At 37.7% G+C, this 19,090-nt stretch overlaps 2 protein-coding genes across 2 annotated transcripts; one reads left to right on the top strand and one right to left on the bottom strand.

The window, feature by feature from the left end:
• The first annotated feature begins 1,109 nt into the window (after window positions 1-1,109).
• LOC134665579 (uncharacterized) lies at window positions 1,110-3,415 on the top strand. Its single transcript, XM_063522550.1, has one exon. The coding sequence runs from the start codon at window positions 1,319-1,321 to the stop codon at window positions 3,368-3,370; it is 2,052 nt and encodes a 683-aa protein (XP_063378620.1). The 5' UTR covers window positions 1,110-1,318; the 3' UTR covers window positions 3,371-3,415.
• A 5,260-nt stretch (window positions 3,416-8,675) lies between these two features.
• On the bottom strand, window positions 8,676-17,431 carry LOC134665115 (uncharacterized). The gene is made up of 6 exons (XM_063521943.1): window positions 17,293-17,431; window positions 13,215-13,339; window positions 12,527-12,650; window positions 11,168-11,287; window positions 9,953-10,189; window positions 8,676-9,071 (listed from the first exon to the last, which is right to left on the bottom strand). Exons 1-6 carry the CDS (start codon window positions 17,311-17,313, stop codon window positions 8,739-8,741), a joined length of 960 nt encoding a protein of 319 aa, XP_063378013.1. The 5' UTR covers window positions 17,314-17,431; the 3' UTR covers window positions 8,676-8,738.
• Between the last annotated feature and the right edge of the window lie 1,659 nt (window positions 17,432-19,090).

The following is a 19,090-nucleotide window of genomic DNA, read 5'->3' as shown; positions in this document are numbered from 1 at the left end:
GACATTGACTGGGTGGCTATATAAAGTCGTTCCGAGGGATCGTGGGAACCGTCGTAGACCCTGTAATAATTAACAAACATTATTTAAGAAACAAAAGAGCGATTAACCAAGCAGATGAGGGCAACTCTGAACTAGTGGTGAGGACAAAAATCTCAGACAGAACATATTTATAAGTATTTGTGCGCAACTTTAAGACGAAACAGGAGCTGAGTTTTAAATATTTTAGGTAAATATACCCGTCTCGCTAACGGAAGCGGCTCCTAAAACTAGTGCGATAAGGACAAGGTGAAAAATCCTGCGTAAAAATCTCAAAAATCGAGGTTTCGTACTCGACTGTTTCCTCCTCCAAAACTTAACCAATCCTAACCAAACTTGGAAATCTAAATGATTATGAAATTATCTGTGTCGGACAGTTTTGCTTATTTGGCTAATTGATATCAGTTTTGAATACTACGCCTCTCATTGCGGCATAGTCAATTAGGCCATTTGGGCCATTTTTGAAGGGCTCTAGCGCCTTAAAAAACAAAAATATCAAAAAAAAAGCAAAACGATCCGACACAGATATTGACAATATTAATCTGTGTTGAAAAAATCATTGCTCTAGCATCAAAACCCACGGAGGAAACAGTCGAGTACGTTTGTGTGGAGAATTGACCACGCCTGTTGGCATTTAAAATAAAATTTTAATTGAAATATGTATTGGATTGAAATATTATTAAGTTACACATCATTCTCGGGATAAATCAGTTTCCTAGCTGTAATTTAACATTTACGCGACTTCCTGACGACCGGCGTCTTATACGTGTAGGTAAGTAGAGTCGGACCAAGAAAAGTCTGCAGCGGATTTGATAGCCCACGCAGTGCAAGTGTTATTTATAATTTCATATAAGTCTGATAGTCAAAACGTAAATGTCTAAAATCCCGGTGTTCATCGTATGCCACATATTTATATGGTTTGTAAAAAAGTTTATTACAAAAACTCAAAATAGGCCGCGGTGTTAATTGTATGTGGATTTGTAGGTACATTTTGACCATTGGTCTACTATAAGCTTGTATGACTAACTAAACGATGACTAGAATGTACCTATGACCACACGCGCACCTGCAAAATGGCTCGGACAATTAAACAATTGGGATCTTACAGCATAAGCAGTTGTGAAGAAAAAAGATTTTCCGTTTCAGATAATGAAATGACAACAATAGTCGTTTTGCGAAACGTTCGCACGGCGAGGACGCGAGTGGGGCGATATTTTATATAGGGGACTGGCGTGTGCCGGCGCAGCCTTAGCAACGACATGCCGCTGCTGGTGTCCTCACGATGCACCTCCTCGTGATACTCGCGTGTTTCGCCGCCGCGACCGCCACTAACTCCACCAAAGATGAAACTACTGAATTACCAACCACTACTACTACTACTACACCTACCAAAGAAATTCTAAAGGCTAGCGAAACGGCTGATCCTTCCAAAGTTGAAATTGTCAAGCAAATTAGACGATTGAATGATGATGGCTCCTATACTATAGGATACGAAGCCGATGATGGTACATTTAAAATTGAAAGTAGAGATGTTCGCGGAAATGTGAAAGGGACGTTCGGGTATATAGACCAGGATGGTGAAATTAAGCGTGTGACATACACTTCCTCGAGCGATATGCCTACCCCTGTTCCTGTGACTACAAGTACGACGCCTAGTGTTCCTACAATGATTGTTCGAATGAACAAAACAGTGTCATCCACCACTCGAAGACCGTTAGCGACCGTTGTTTACCCAACCCGGAGCAGTTTTACTACCAGAGGAACTGTGATTCAACCTATACCAAAACGGAGATTGCCTATTACTTCTTCACGATCTAGCTCTGACGCGACTACGGATAAGCAAAAGCCTGAGGAGACAACTAGTAGCATTTTAAATCTTTACAAGCCCAAATCAGAAGACAGTAAAATAAGGACGCAGGTGTTGAAGCCTAGTTCGGATGTGAAGGACGACCTTGTGACAAAACAAACGACAACTAAATTACCCTCAACTGTGAAACCAGTTTACGAAAATACAAACGAAAAGGAAAACACGGATCCTTTTAAGGCTAACACTATCAGGCGAGAGTTGACTGGTACCAGTCCTAATCCTCACATGATTAACTTGCAGCAATCAGCTGGTGACGATTCCACTGATGTCTACGGAAGCCATCTATCACTAGGAACTGCTCGGCCGCTGTTTACTACAACGACACCTCGACCTAGACTTATACCAATTCACTCGTTAGTTGCAGCACGACAAAAGATACAAGAGCAGTACCAAGAGCTGCCGGAACAAGAAACGACAATAGAAGCAAGTACTGGACGTGTGTTTGATCAACAAAATGTAGTGACATCTAATCCAGTGCCAGTAGTGCATATACCCCAAAGGGAAGATGACAGGATTTATCAACCTATCTACCGAAGACCAGAAGCCACAGTGCAGTTCCGGACGAGAGAATATTTGAGAGACAACCCTGGATCGCCGGTGCCCATTGGGAACCAGCGGCCCTTTCTCCACTACGAGTACCAGAACAAAATATTGGAGCCGCATCAGTTTGTGAAAGATACTACTACTCATGCGCAGATAAAGGGGACTGCACCCGAGGTGGTCACAGCTTCGCCCTACGACGTGCGCCCGGTTACTAGAATAATTCCCATAGCAGTAGATGAAAGAGGTATTCCAATCCAGCAGTATCAACCACAACAACCACGGTACATAAACCCTTACAGACCTACACAGCCTCCTATCTACCAGCAACGGTACGAGCCTATTCTCGATGAAATGAACTCGATATCTGCTCCCGTAAGTACGAGAGATCTTAAAAAGTTACTCCAGATTCTGATCTACAGGCAGAACAGATTGCAATCTTTGATGGATCAAGTTGTTGCACCGGGTCCCCCGTATCAGCCTTTATTCAGACAAGAACAACCGCAATATGACTATAGATATCAAAATGCTCGTCAATACCAAGAAGACGACAGGTACGATTATAGGTACGATCAGCAAAAATACAGGCAGCAGGAGGTATATTCAAATCAGGTAGCGAGTTACGAGAACCCTCAATACGAAAGCCAGCGATACGTCCCAAGGCGACGATTATACACTAGGCCTTACGATGCTGATGGAAGTTCATCAAATAGAGTAGAAGAGGCTCCAGAGTTTCTCCCGCCAGATATACGAGAAGCTCTACTTTTGAAAATGCTGATGCTTGCGATCAGTCCTGACTTTATGCCCACGCCGGCGCCCGCCACAGAATTAACAACTGCAGCTCCAAGTAGGAAACAAGTGAGAAACGTCCAGATATTAGGCGAAGAGGGTTCTGTCGATACTATGAAGCGATCCATGAGACATTAAGGTACACCTTTATAATTTGGCTTAAATAGCAGTCAAAAAATAAATCAGACTCTGAAGGTGGTTTTGGAGGTATTGGTTTTTAGTTTAATTATAGGGTGGTCGTAATACTCAGTTATTGTAAATATTTTAATTTTTTGTACTAAAAATAGAGTTTTCTTATAAATGGTGTTTAATTTCAATATTTTATCATTTGCCTCCAACTTAAACCTGTTGTGCTATTGTCCATAGTTTGCATAGTGCCATAACGTAAGTTATTTAAAACATTACAATACAAACTCGTAGGCGTAAAAAAACACCCAGTTATGACAAAGTCGTATGATAAGACTAGTCCAATTTTAAATTTAAATGGAACCATTGTTTCAACGTGTCGGTCACACACGCCTACAATGTGAGGACACACTAAAAATGCATTAACGTTGCCACACATCGAATAATAACTCTGTGGCAAATTTCATCTTCAAAAAGTCCAATTTTACAAAGATTCGAGGCAAAATTGATCGTTGTGCAATCATACAGTCGACTTCAAAAACTTTACAACTACCAGTTTACTATTTTAAAACCTTAGCGTAAAGTAATATAATCTATTTTAGTATGGATATTAATGCGGCTCTGAACGAGGTTTTCCATTGACATCATAGTCGTAATCTGCTTAAGTGCTATTACATACTTTTCTGCGTCTTCACCTAATTACAGTCTATTCACCATTCATTGTCCATTAAATAGTTTTCAACTCTTTGTGAGAACTATTAACATCTTGACGTGAATTTACATTCATCGAATATGATTTTTATTACAAACGACGTTATTTTTATAACGAGTTAGCCCTTAGATGCCATTAGATAACTTTAGTAGGTACCTACTATGTATTAATAAGTAATTAATACATAGTCACTACTTACGCTTGCCAATTATAAAAAAAACCTGTAGTTTTTGGTAAGACATTTAACGTACGAGAAAATGTTTTACATAGGTATTATCTCAAGAATTAGAAGTACACATACCTATTTATTAAAAAAAAGTAATTTATAATGTTCAACTGCTGCTTTAGACACAGAGGTCACACATAATAAAAACTTACGAAGTCGACAACCCTTCAATATTCAAATCCGGAACCCTAAAAACGAAATCATGTAGATATGTTGGCCAAAAGCTGGGGTAGTAGTATATAAACGTTGTGAGGTAACAGTGTCGCCAAGCGTGTCAGTGTCCAAGGTCCGTGCAGTCGTAGAAATGGAGCACAATCGAGCAGCCTTCACGGCAGGGGGGCTTGATAATGGGGGAATTAAATGGACACTTTGTTCTTGTCGTGGTACAAGTAAATTACCTATAAAATGTTTTAAATTTAAAGGACATATGTTAAGGCCTGTAAAAGCGCGGTAATTTTCTATTGGAATCCTTTGGGTAGTACGACCTGGCTAATAAAGTAAAAGTATCAAAAAACTTTCTTGAAGCGCAGTTTTTGAAAAGATAGTACAGCAGCAGTAAAAGCAAACGGATCATACTACACACGCAAAAGTAGGTACCTACCTATCTACCATTAAAAGCACTACATTAAGAGATATGTACAGTCACCTGCAATAATATGTTATTCTTCGAAGGCCGCAATAATATGTGACACGCTCTTATGGCTCTACAAATAAGACAGTGTCAGATATTTTTGCGGCCTCCGAAGAGTAACATATTATTGCAGGTGACTGTACATCGGTACAACAATTAGGTCAATTAGACTTACGGCTCGATTCGGGAAATGAATTAGACACTCACTAGATCTGAAATAGTAAAGATATGTGACGTTCCACTGCAAGTTACCTTATGGCGGTTGGTGCCGCGATTCGAGAAATGAATTAGAGATTCACTAAATATGAAATAGTGAAGATATGTGACGTTCCACGGAAAAAGGAACCTAATGGTGACCGGCGCTTTCGTCGCATAGCGCCGCAATAATATTAGAGCGGCGTTAATAATAGCGTAAGCGCCAACCGCCATAAGGTACCTCTACCAGTGGGACGTCACATATCTTTACTATATCGTATCTAGTTAATCTCTAATGCATTTCCCGAATCGCGCCGTTATAAAGATACTTTTTAACAATTAATACCCTACGTGGTAAGGCGGGATAAGTCTATCACCGGGGTAATACTATCACTTGTATGGAATCCTCATACTGTAGGTCTTGCCCCGAGCAAAATAAACTATGTTAGTCTTAACTTAACCCACCTTACCTTAATAATTTCATCTCGACTCCTATCAACGTTCGGTACCGCTGGGATGTCTTGAAAACATTTTAACGGACCTAAACATAGCCAAGTACAATAAAAAGTCTTAGTTGTAGGCAATTAATTGTTTTGATGTTTAACCTTCGTGTCGTGTAAGAATATTTTAACAATGGGTATTGTTATCTAAATAGATTTGTAATACTGGTTGTTAAAAATATTTATTGGTATGAAAAATAATGAATATGCAATTTTGTAGATGGTGCATCTTAGATAGGTATTTAATTAGTAACAACGCGGACTACGATTATTTGATGAAGAAAAGAAAAAAAAAACTGTCCATATTTTCCCAAGGGTTTGACGCAGTCATATGTAAGTGAGGGTACCTACAACGCGATAACAAACTCGAATTGTTTTGTTTTTACCCTCTAGCCTAATGGTAAGTGACAATCGCAGCCTATGTAAGCCTGCACCTCAAGTCAGTGCCTGTAGTGACTTAGGCGCGTTTCTGACCCTTTAGGTTTAGTAATTATACAAATGGGTATTATACGTATGGGTTTTGTTAAGCGGCAGACCAAGCACTTTTCAAATAGACGAACTCTGAATCTGTTGTACTATTCATATGTTAGAAGCAAACTAGATTGTAACGCCATTGTATGGAATCCTCATGAAGACAAATATGTCCTAACAGTCGAAAAAGTGCAAAAATCCTTCGCGAGATACTTGTTTAAGAAAATGTATTTTTACTATCCGTATCTGTATCCAACCCCGTACGTATTGGGTATGGTGGGATACCAGACACTCGAAGCTCGAAGAAATGTAGCCTTGGTACGGTTCTTGCTTCGTTTACTACGAGGCCAGACAAAGAACAGCTACCTCTTAGCGCAGGTATCTTTCAACGTTCCACCTGTTTCAAGGCACAATCTCCGTCCTCGTAAACTACCCTTACTCAACCTCCCAAACACCAGTAAGTCGAATTCGCACTCCCCTCTCTACCGAGCTCTAAAGCTTATTAACGCCATATTGACCCAAGACGATTCATTGGACTTATTTTCGACTCCTGAACCGAGATTCTTAGCCACAGCCGGGCGCTACCTCGAGGCTATAGTCGCCCCGAGCACCATTAGTACTGACTAGATAATAATATTATTTAAGTTTTTGACTTACTGTTTGGTTTGTTAATAATTTATTATAGTTATGTATAATTCAATTTCATGCTTATATTCCTATGTGTCATGTTTAGTGTATACTGTAAGTGACATTATAATAAATAAAAAAAAATAAAAAAATAAAAAATATTTACTGATGTGTAGATCAATTGAATTGGAATATCTACTTATCGCGAACATGTTTCATTGGAATCAAACGTAATAGTTCCACTTAACCAAATTATAATCTCTGTATAGTTGTATACGTAGTCGTCTAAGTATCATACCTCGATCACACAAAGGGACTTTAGGTAGATACCTTAATGGCCGCTGAAATGGACAGTTGATTTCTTTGTGTTTTAAGCAAGTCAATCAGATATTAATACAATTTTAAGATTTTAACCTATGAGATGGCTACTGCTACTTAAATGCAATGTAAAATAATAAGTACCTATTCATTATACGCATAGTCAAAGCATGTAATATGAGTGAAAAATGTGATACACACATCATCTCCGACGCATAATACTTGCACAATACCCCTGGGAATATGTGTGTAACCGGTGGAATAGTGGCTGGCTCCCACGGCCTTAGTGCTAAAAACAACAATGGTGGTGCGTTATTAAGGATCCGTTGTGAAATATGTGGCGTGCTAATGCTGCCTGATGAGGTTCCGGGCTATGACACCTGGTGTGTTAATTTTTGTAATTACCTTCGCAGGTGCCAGAATATTTAAGTGGGTCGTTTGGATGAAACTGCACTATACAACTGGACAAGCTGCTTACGCCCTACAGTCACCGCTTACCATATTCAGGTAGGGTGTATGCTTATTTATCACTGATGTAGTAGGTACCTAAGTAATAAAAAAAATACAAAAAGCAATTATGTCGATCGTGCTATTTAATATAACTACGTATGTCTGGACTAGGGTTTCTGGTAGGTAGGTTATTAAATACATACTATGGTTGTTAAATTGTTTTAAAATATTTTTCTTAATGTCAGTATCTAGGGAATAAAATGGGGACTACGTTTACGTCTTTTATTTTTCCTTATAAAATAATACAGTACTTACGCAATGCATCACTACTTTGTTTTTACTGCAGAAAACGAAAAGAAACGCTATTGTCTCTCCATCACTCTTACATATTATATTGCGATAGAGACAGAGAGCGTTTTGGGTTGCTCTGCGAACGATTGTCATATTGGCTTAGCCCTCATCTCATCTAGGGCTAGGGTCATCACCCTAATCGAATCATGCTGACGATAACTTCCCATCTAAGTTTTTGTATAGGAAGCAAAATTTTCCATTTTTAAAATTAAATTGTGATATTTTTCGAAAAGTTATGACGAAGAAACGCTGGTTTTTTTCTCTTTTCACGTAAGTAAATAATATTATTGTATTAGAGTATTAACGACAGTTTAGTCAAGACAAACAGAAGCAAAATACATATATTTAACTCTTGGCACCCAGGACCACAAAATAAACAAAATGTATGGAGAGTGTGAGGTTGATAGAAACATATCTATCAACCTTACACCTGATACTTGATTAAGTGCCATTGGTTTAAAGAAATTCTTGAAACGGCTCTAACGATTTCGATGAAATTTGTTATATGGGGGTATTTGGGGGCGATAAATCAATTTAGCTAGGTCTTATCTCTGGAAAACGCGCATTTTTGAGTTTTCATATGTTTTCCGAGCAAAGCTCTGTCTCCCAGATTAACTACCAGGATGTAGTTTATGAAGCATACCCAACTGCTGCTTATACCTATCTACTGAAACTTGGCATGAATAATTGAACATATATGTTTTTTCTTACCACGTCAGAAAAAACAAGCGTACGGCCCACCTGATGGTAATGGATCACCGTAGCCTATGGACGCCTGCAACTACATCGGTGTTAGGTACATCTAAACACAAATGGTTCAAATAAAAGCAAATTAATAATTTTCCATTTTTTATATTGTTTTACAAAACTTTTCCTATTATTTACAAAATTATCTTAGCCTAATAGGATCCGAAGGTGATATCGTGGAGGGGGGCAGCGCCTCCCTGTGGCAAAGCGTATTCTTTAAGGAGCTGATCCAGCATGGAGAAGGGTTGGCTTTGACTCCTCGGCTGTTGGAACTGGTTCTGTTGGTATCTGGGCTCAGCAGGCGCTGGCGCGAAGTTTTGGGAGTACTCGACCTGGGGCTTGGGCGCGAAGGACTGGAACTGAGGAGCCGGTCGGAAGTCCGGCTGCCTCTGGGGCTGCGGCCGCTGGGGTTGCGGCTGCGGGGCGGGGTTGAAGAAGCTGTCGCGGTCGACTGGGGCGGGGGCCGCGCCGGCGAAGAATGCGGGCTGGAATTAACAATGATGATGATGATGATTCAGCCTATATACGTCCCACTGCTGGGCACAGGCCTCCTCTCATGCGCGAATTAACAAATATTTGCTAAATTGGATTGAATCAAGAGACAGTAAAATTACCCAGTGTTGGCCGAAACGTTAATGCAATTAACTATTATTGGCCATTAACTATTATAAATTGAACCGTAAACTGTTTACGGTTCAATTTATAATGTTTAATTACAATAAAATTAACGTTCGGCCATTATCAAGTAAACCTGCTCACCAAATTTCACTAGAATCACATTTTCGCCCTTTACTTTCGTTCAGTCAAAAGGTAGAGCATTATTTTTAAAATTGATTGAAAAGTTAAATGTTATATCTATTTAAGAGGATATGGGACGAATGCTTTTTCAAACAAATGTAGACCTCATTTTCCTTCCTGGATGTTGATTTTATGGAAAAAATATCTATGCAATGTATTGTATTAATTGTATATTGACTTTTTGATTAGGTATTATAAAAGTTAGAAGCGAAAAAATTGCATACAAATTTTTAAAAGCTCCCGATTCGTACAGATGATTTAATAATTGTACTATGGGGACTACTTATGTATGGAGAAGTGGTCGTCCCATTTCGTCTTAACACAACATCTTATTTGTCTATGTAAATAATGTTAATGACCATATAAAAATATAGTAAGAATAGAGTGCTCACTCCATACATCAGTTTTGGTACCAAAACGACTATTATTTTCGCAGTGGACATCTAGCATCGATGGTACTAAAACTGATGTATGGAGTGAGCACTCTCGATATTTTTTTCTCTAGGTATGCTATGACACAACTGACTACATGCGGCTACTACACCGATAACACATTAATTAAGCTTACTTTTGGTGGTGTGGGCGCAGACTGCTGCGGCCTGTACTGTGGCTGAGGCTCTGGCCTGTACTGTTGTTGTTGCGGCTCCGGTCTGTACTGTTGCTGTTGCGGCTCTGGTCTGTACTGTTGTTGTTGGGGCGCGCGGTAGGCGGGCTGCGGGCGCGGCGCGGGGCGCGGTGCGGGCCGCGGGGCGGGCGCGGGCTCTTCGTAGTCGTAGTCTATAGACTGCGCGGAAGCGCGGTCGCCCTGGAATAATAATGTTAAATTAAATTAGGATTTTTACAAGTTTAGGTACTTAGTAAAGTTTAATAGTAAAAAAAAAACCGGGCAAGTGCGAGTCGGACTCGCGCACGAAGGGTTCCGTACGATAATGCAAAAAAAAAACAAAAAAAAGCAAAAAAAAAAGCGGTCACCCATCCAAGTACTGACCACTCCCAACGTTGCTTAACTTTGGTCAAAAATCACGTTTGTTGTATGGGAGCCCCATTTAAATCTTTATTTTATTCTGTTTTTAGTATTTGTTGTTATAGCGGCAACAGAAATACGTCATCTGTGAAAATTTCAACTGTCTAGCTATCACGGTTCGTGAGATACAGCCTGGTGACAGACGGACGGACGGACGGACGGACGGACGGACGGACGGACGGACAGCGAAGTCTTAGTAATAGGGTCCCGTTTTACCCTTTGGGTACGGAACCCTAAAAACAAGTCAAGTAAGTAGGAAGTCACTTCTGGATACATACGAGTATTTAGTTTGTAATATTTATTTAATTGAGATGCAGCTCTTATAGTTGTGTACCACACTTGTGTATCTACATGAGTTTCATGAATGACCCCCATTCCTGCTCTACGGTGCACCTGGCACATATTTAAATATATAAGAAAGAAGGCAATGTGGTGCTGGCATTATTGAAAATCACGTCAGTTAGGTATTATGGTGCACTCGTATTATATGTATACTAACTTAAACATTGTCATGCCAGTAGACTAATTAAAAATAGTGGGCGACACCACGGTGATGCCCTATTCCGCTGGTTTAGAACCCTTACCTACTCCATCACGGCTGCCGTTTCAGTAGTACCTATCTGTGACTTCGGTGGTCGATCGCAAGTAAACTTCTCAAGAAGGACGGGTAGCGTCACCGTAATGTCCTTTCGCGCGGAATCTATCTTACTGCGCAAACTGGTCGTACCTACTCCATCAATACTGCTGAATCAGTAGTACCTGTGATTTCGGTGGCCGATCACGAGTGGATTCATCAACAAGTGTGGGTGGCGCCACGGTGATGCCTTCTCCCGAAGGCTGGAATCCGTACTTGTTTGCGCCGTACTCGATCACCCGCAACTGGAATCAGACAGCGAAACAAATTATTTTCGTTGCTGTGACAAAATTTAATAAGACTATTTTTTTAAACAGTCTAAATAATTTAAACACCAGGCAGGATGTGTAATTTTCATAGAATTTTGAAATAATAATAATAATAATAATAGCTCTCAAAAGTTATCTAATATTTATAAAATCAAAATATGCAATAACCTATTCGCTACGTGCACGTCTGTCACGCAACCTACCTATAGCGTCCGCAAATCTAGCGGAAAACGTCAATTCACTACATCTTAGAAAACTACTCCAAACTCCAAAACTACTTAACAGATTTACACACGATTTTCATCTAGAGGGATTCGTGGTATCTCAGGAGTAATCGTAACTAAATAAAACTTCCATTTTGAGCCATATATCTTGTATGAAATGTTAAAGACGTGTTAGTTCCAATTTTCACCACCTCATGCGCTGCGTTCGCTTTACCTTACCCCACTATGTACATACTTCGCACATAGCCAATAGGTAACTTCCTAATTAAAACATATGCAGTAAATATTAATTCATAAATCTAAAATTACTAGGTCTAATCCCGATAAGTAAGTATTTAATTTTACCCCTACTCTCTACTAGGGCCGGTGCGCTGTCAGGACAAATTACAATAACTTTCCTTTTTTGGCCTTCATTTACCACTACTACTACTACTTATTGACTACTTAAAGCCTGACCAGTAATATATTGATCACGCGCCATGTTGCGGAAGATCACTGGAACTAATTTGTTCATACTAAACTGAACTGTCATGTCACCCTATACATATACAATGAGAATACTTAACAGCGCCCTCTTGACACTGCTCAGGCATTAATTTAGTTCTTATCTTGCCAATTTAACTGCCATCATCGTGATGATGATGATATTGCAGCAGATCCGTTGTCTGTACCTTCAGGTATAAAAAAAAAGTAAACAAACAATTTGTATATATTTTCGGGTAGTTCTTATAACATTTATTGGTTAACCAATCAATTTACAAAACCGCGTGGATCAGTCACTGAACGACATGACTTTAACGTACATTATTTGATCATGTAATGTTTTCATTTACCCTCTTTTATATTTATATGGTTTACTATTATTTAAATACCTAAAAATACAGAGTATAGGCAGACCGAGTATTTTCTTATGTGAGCCGTGCACCGTAGGTACTCAGTCACTGGCGTCACTGCTAATAAGTTTAGATGTTAGTTTAACTTGATAATTTACCTTTCCAGTATCATCCTTGTATCCGTATTTGCCCTTGACCTCACCGTTTTGGGCTTTGGTCTCGATCTTGAAGGAGCCATCGGCAGCTTCGTACCCGTATGTGTACGACCCGTCCTCATTGTGCCTGTAATTACATATGTTTACCGTCAGACTTTCTTCTTCTAGTTTTAATATTTAATAAAAAAGTCAGGATTTCAGCTTTAGTTTTTCACAGGGTTTATTTTTAAAGACGGCGGCCCGCCGCCTACGCGGCTGTTGGAGAGCGTCCATTTCGAGGCATCTTGCCACACGAGGAGTTACGATTTTATTGACATGTAGGGAGATCCAAATTTTATATTAAAGGAATACAATGGAAAAATGTACGCTTCCGACAGCCGTTAAAAGATGTACCCAATCGTCTTTCAGTAGATGTCGCTATACGCCACCCCAAAGGCGTGTAATGGAAAGATTCGCGAGATTCTGGTAGGTTTCTGTAGCTCAATTATTTAGAACTAACGCACGGATTGCGTAGGTTGCGGGTTCAAGTCCTGCCGGAAGCGTAATTTTTTCCTTTAATATAAAATTTGGAATATCGCTCGCAGACGTATCTGCATGTTTAAAAATTGATGTAGGAGATCCGTTTTTTTCCTCATGCTTTTATTGCGTTTCAGCATGTAAGTATATTATCCAGTCCGTACACCACACTCACCTGTTGATCTGCTTCAGGATAGGGACGGGCGTGGAGGTCTGTTTGGGTTCGGAGGCGATGTAGCGCGGCGCGCGCTCGTCCGCGAACTGCGCGCTCGCGGCGCACGCGCACAACGCCAGCATCGACTGCAAAACGTAAGGGACACATTACATTACATTCGTTTCATATGAGACCGATATACAAAATCGTTACCTTTGTGTATATATTTATCTTGTTTTAAGCACAAATTTAAATCAGTCAGGTATTTAATTGGCTGTTGCAATTAATGAAATGGTTACCATTAGGTACCAGACAGAATGTTGGGTCTATACCTCTATGTTGCAAATCTTAAAGTAAAAAGACTCTATGTCACAAAACTTTATTCATGTGCTGTAAGTGGTCGTTTAGTTACCAAACAAAGCGTAATGTTTTCCAATAACCTAAAATTGGTTAAATAACGAAACAATACTAAACACTGTGTCGTAACGGCTATCTGGTTCAATATAGTATTGTGTAAAGTGTAAGCCTTGACACTGTACCGCCGCAGTAAAAACTCAAACTATTAAATAAAAGTAAAAAAGTTTGGTGGTCTGATCCTCAAGCTAAAGCGATTTTGAATTTCTGAAATAGGTATGTTTTTTGGAATATTATTTACATGTTATAAATAAACAAGAACAGGAATATAAAATTAAAATAAAACTAACTACAATTATTAACATGTTATTGTTAAGTTCTTATACTCGTATATCTTTACATAGAAAATATATTCAAGTGACGGCTGCTTGCTAATTTAATTAAAAAATTATATTAGAAATTATATTCATTGTGTTATTTATTTGTATGCTCGCGGACATATCGTCAATTTCAACATCACCTATAGGTAGGTACCTAACTTATTAAGAGAGGGGATCTGAATAGTCATTTGTTCCTCTACTTAATTTGAAAATGATCTGGTGTTGTTATTAACACAACATCATTTAACGCAGTAAAAATGTAAATAAATATTGTTATTTACACTGTCTTACCAAATATTATAAATACGACACAGGTAAAGAATCCATGACATTAATACAATTATATATGGTTACCAGTAGGCAGTGGAAAATAAATGTCACTGCCGGGTTCTAAAAACTTTAAGGTTTATTTTATTTACATACCTACTGACGCGGCATTTGTGCGATATTTTAAAGGTGGAACGAACTCATCAGAAAAGCTAGTTTTTATATAATAAAGATCACGATTGGTATTTGTCAAATTGTCAATACACGATCTAGGCTTGAAATCACTACTAAAGAGTAATTTGAAATTTATTAATGAGACCCAAAATACATATGTACATCTATAAATTGCAAAGCAAATCTTGCCACTTGCGCCAAATCAAAACTGACCAAAGGTTACGCATTGGTGGTTTTAGTATTTTTGTCTTGATTAGAATAATACTAATTTAACATATAAACCTTGTTTTTCTTATTAAATTTAGCGTGTTTCCGGTTAAGATTGCATAAAGATATGCGAAGACGTACACCAGATAATGCGCGAGAATTTACACACGTTCACTTTGTATATTTATTTGTGTATTAATTATGATTATATAAATTCTTTTTGTATTAAATTGGACCATAAAAATAACTTTAGGTACCTAGAGCAGGTGATCAGACAGACAAAGGGCAGGAGCGGCTCGAGGCCGCACACCGGTCCACATTCACTGCCGGACTCGGCAAAAATGTCATCGATAAAAGTGCTATAACTCAAACATCAACGCATTCCAATATCAATCTTATCACGACTTGAATAAGTGTGAAATGAACTTTATTACCATGTTTAGTCTCAATGACCAAATGAAAATGAATACTCTGAATAGGCATCCGGTATGTAATAAAATAACTACAACCTGAAGATACAGGTGTAATCAATTAGAAGAACATGTCACTCTAACCAAATAAAATAGAGAAACATGAGATATTATTTGACACGCACGGGTTAACAAATTATACACCTAAGCCTTTCTTAAGAATGACTCTAATGCTAGGTGAAAACCGCATGAAAATCCGTTCAGTAGTTTTTGAGTTTATCGCGAACAAACACACAAACAGACAGACGCGGCGGGGGACTTTCTTTCATAAGGTGTAGTGATAATTATTATATTATACTAGCTATCAACAAATATAAAATTTAATTAAATACCTACTTAAAACTAAATATTTTTATAGGTATCTTAAAGCCAGCCCAGATACGTTGAGATAGATAAGTAAATAAGTAAAGACTTTTATAATAGTCATCTGCTCATCGATACGATTCCAACAAACCCAAACACATGAAGTAGGTAAATAGCATTGTTTTAGATTTACTCGAACAACATACATTTTGTGCCAAGGCCATTTTAATATTTCCTTGTCATCATAATATTGGATTGTGATTTGTCTTCCATATAAATATAAATTTTGTGTCCAACCGCATGTTACGATATGGAACGGTTCTAATTTAGATTCCAGAAAACATGATGTCGTTACGGTTAACAAAAGCTTGTAAAAAGTGTTAAGTTATCGAGTTTGATAAGTACCTAATATTAAATACCTAATAATGTACACTAGACAACTAAAGATCAATGAGAAAATCAATATAATCAACTTCCTAGTATGAATGTGGAGCGTTGCAACAAGCCGTTTAATTAACAAATTGTTAACAAAGAAACTGGTTCACCGTGGAGACCTTATCACTGCTACTTTCATTTTTATGTCTAAACGCACTCAGAAATGTTAATTTTGATGGCAAATCTACCTATATACCTATCGAATAACGTTTACATCAAGGTCATTAAGGGAATCACACTTTATTTTTCTCGGGGTAAAAGAAACCGTATACGAAAAGTACTTCTACGTAAATATTTTTAAGTTAATTTTATGTATGAATTAGCTTTATTTAGTATTATCATTTAATATAGTTTTTAATATCTTTAAGTATTTCTAACTGTTTTATAAGTGTCCACCTTCCCCCACCTGACTTTAAATGCTACGATATTGGGTACTGATTTGATACTTGAGATTCTTAATAATTTTATTTTAAAATAAATTTGATTAAATACACCTAAAGAAATTCTATAAGAAAGTTCCAAATAGTCGATGTTAACCTCCAAAATAGAATATCTTAGTCTAATGAAATGAAAACCAAAACCCCAAACTCTTATCGGTCGTTAACTTTGAGTGTAACGAGTAAGGTAAACCTACTAGTGCTCGACATGCTAATGTCCAATAGATGACACCCTGCTGTCACCTCTATTGACAATGACTTAAGTTTCAAGATGGCATGTCCTGGGACCGCGTCGAGCCGCGTACGTTTATCTTACAGTGCGGGCAACAAGTTCCTAGTCACGAACCGAGTATGAAATCTTGCTAATGCACTGATAGTGTATTGGCATGAAAGGTACAACCAATTGGCAAACCGCACCAGAAAAACTATAAATCCATATTCATAACTTCCCCATTTGGCTTTCAATTTTGAAATGAACAACACCGTCTAAGAAATAAGAACGATACGCGATACGCGACAAACCAGCACGATGTAACGCGTCATAAGTAAACACTATGTCAAAGCAATAAAGGCTAGTTTTCTGTAGCGGACTTGTCTTACTGTAGTGCTTGAAGTGGAGCAGGTATTTTAAGCTTAGCAGGTATTTTAAGGTTTAGATAACTGCCCACGTGCTAGTATTGCACTGAATGTATACGCAAGTATTTAACCTAGTTTGTGGTTAGATTTGTTTTTAATTCAGTAAAACGTTGTTCATTTACAACATTTAGTTACATAGCACGATATATGAAATGTAAAGTTGATACTTAATATACATACGTATACAATAAAAATAGACATTTAATATTCACATTTGTCATATCATATAGCTGTTCACACTGGTAGCCGATGTTTTCCGAAACAAACCAATGATTTTATACACTTTTCACTAACTTAAACAAAAGATAAATGAATGATATTTTAATAAATGAACGGAATCACTTCAAACTGTCAATCACACTTAATCGATACCAGTCAATTACCCATCTCTATCCCCTAATTATTTAAATATACATTTAGAACGGAGTGAACGTACCAATCGCACTAGAGCCGCCATGTTGCAAATACTGTCTGAGTGCCTGCAAGTTGCTTATATACGGAGTGCGGGGCGGCCTTTCACCGAGTTACAGATTTTTTTAGAGGGTGAGTATAATAGGGCATCTCTGATTTATTGGTTTATATGCTTTTTCTTCGATGTGAAATCTTATAAAAGCTACTATACGGTTAGCGCGAAACAAGTGGATGAATTAAATGATGTAGACAATGTTTATAGTCATATCTCGTTATAAATTGACCTATTACTTTAAAATAATTTATAGCTATTTTTTTCCAGTGAAAAACAAGATGTGCTCAAAATAATAATATTATAAAGACATTTGTTAAATAATGTTTGATAACAATGCCAAAACTAGGTACATTAAAGAAACATGATGTTCAACTTAACAAAAACTTATCAAGTTTTTTAACATATCTTCGTATAAAGTATACTGCATAAATTAAATGTTGTAAATGACATTTATGACGTGTAGCATCCCTGACCTCAGACAATATAAAGTTCATGACATAAAGATTAATGATTACTCTACGCTAGTAGCATCATTGCGCGTGCGCATCATCAAAGCTCTACGAGTGCTACGACTACTACGCCGTAGCAGCGTAGCGTTTGGCATTAGGTACATATATCATTATTAGATACCTACTTAATTTTTATTGATAGTTTCAGTGATCTTATTAACTGAGAAACATTTTACATGCCTACATATGAGTCGCTAAACTTCACTCGGGTAAATCCATTTATCAGATTATGCGAGTTTGGTATTAATAAAAGGTAATAGGGTAGATATTTGCTGAGAGGGTTGAATGGACTTACCCGAGTTTGAAGTTAAGCGACACATACGCCAAAGACAGAAATTCAGTTTCTACCTATATAGATATTCCGATTTTTAAATGATATTGATTCGATATTCATCTCACTCCGTCCCACTCGCAAATTAAATGAGTTTCTTTTAAATATATATGTATAACATAAATGTACGCCTTAGAAGGCGTACATATAGGTAGGTATACACACCTACAGTATGCAAGTATGTACATAGGTAGATTGGTATAAATATCAAAGCTAATATCATACAAATATTGCATCGGCACTTATGGTTTTGAGATTTAAGTTTGAAATACTTACATGTAATTTATATTAGGAACATTACATTCTTATAAATTAATGTAAATTTTAACAGCCATGATAATGCAGTTCTGTGTGTATTTTTTGTGATGTAGCGCATGGCCTGCATACGAACTAATGTGCAATTCAGTCTGGCGTGGACAGAATATATTGTTAGGTTTCCACACTTACTTAACTCACTTTACGCAGGTCACCTAGGTACCAAGGTTTCGTTTACGAAACATCATTAAATCTAGGTTAAGTATTCTAAATATCACTATGCCTACCCTCTTAGCAGGATGCAATTATGTATATTTTACATCAGAAAGCAGGCCAAAATTCTCTTATTAACGTATACATAATTCCTTATAAATCAAAGTGAACGTGTATTCGTAATCAAATTGTACTCGTATTTATAAAACCACGCACGGCCTAATTCATAGAAGGTTAGACCCTGAAATAGGAGACACATTATTCTTCATAGACGTACTTTTATGGATATACAAAATTTACTTAAACCTCAACAAAATTGCAAAAAATATACACATGTAACTTCTCTTTTTAGTAATAAGTACTCCGAAAACAATAAGTAACTGTACAAGTTGGACTCTTTATGCAATAGAACATGTTATGCTAGCTCACCAACCAGATAGAATTTTTAAGGTCGCCTACA

This window comes from Cydia fagiglandana, chromosome 1 (genome assembly GCF_963556715.1).
Source record: "Cydia fagiglandana chromosome 1, ilCydFagi1.1, whole genome shotgun sequence".
NCBI classification, from domain to species: Eukaryota; Metazoa; Arthropoda; class Insecta; order Lepidoptera; family Tortricidae; genus Cydia; species Cydia fagiglandana.
Note: the sequence above shows the minus strand (reverse complement) of the source record. Positions and strands in the feature narration are given on the sequence as shown.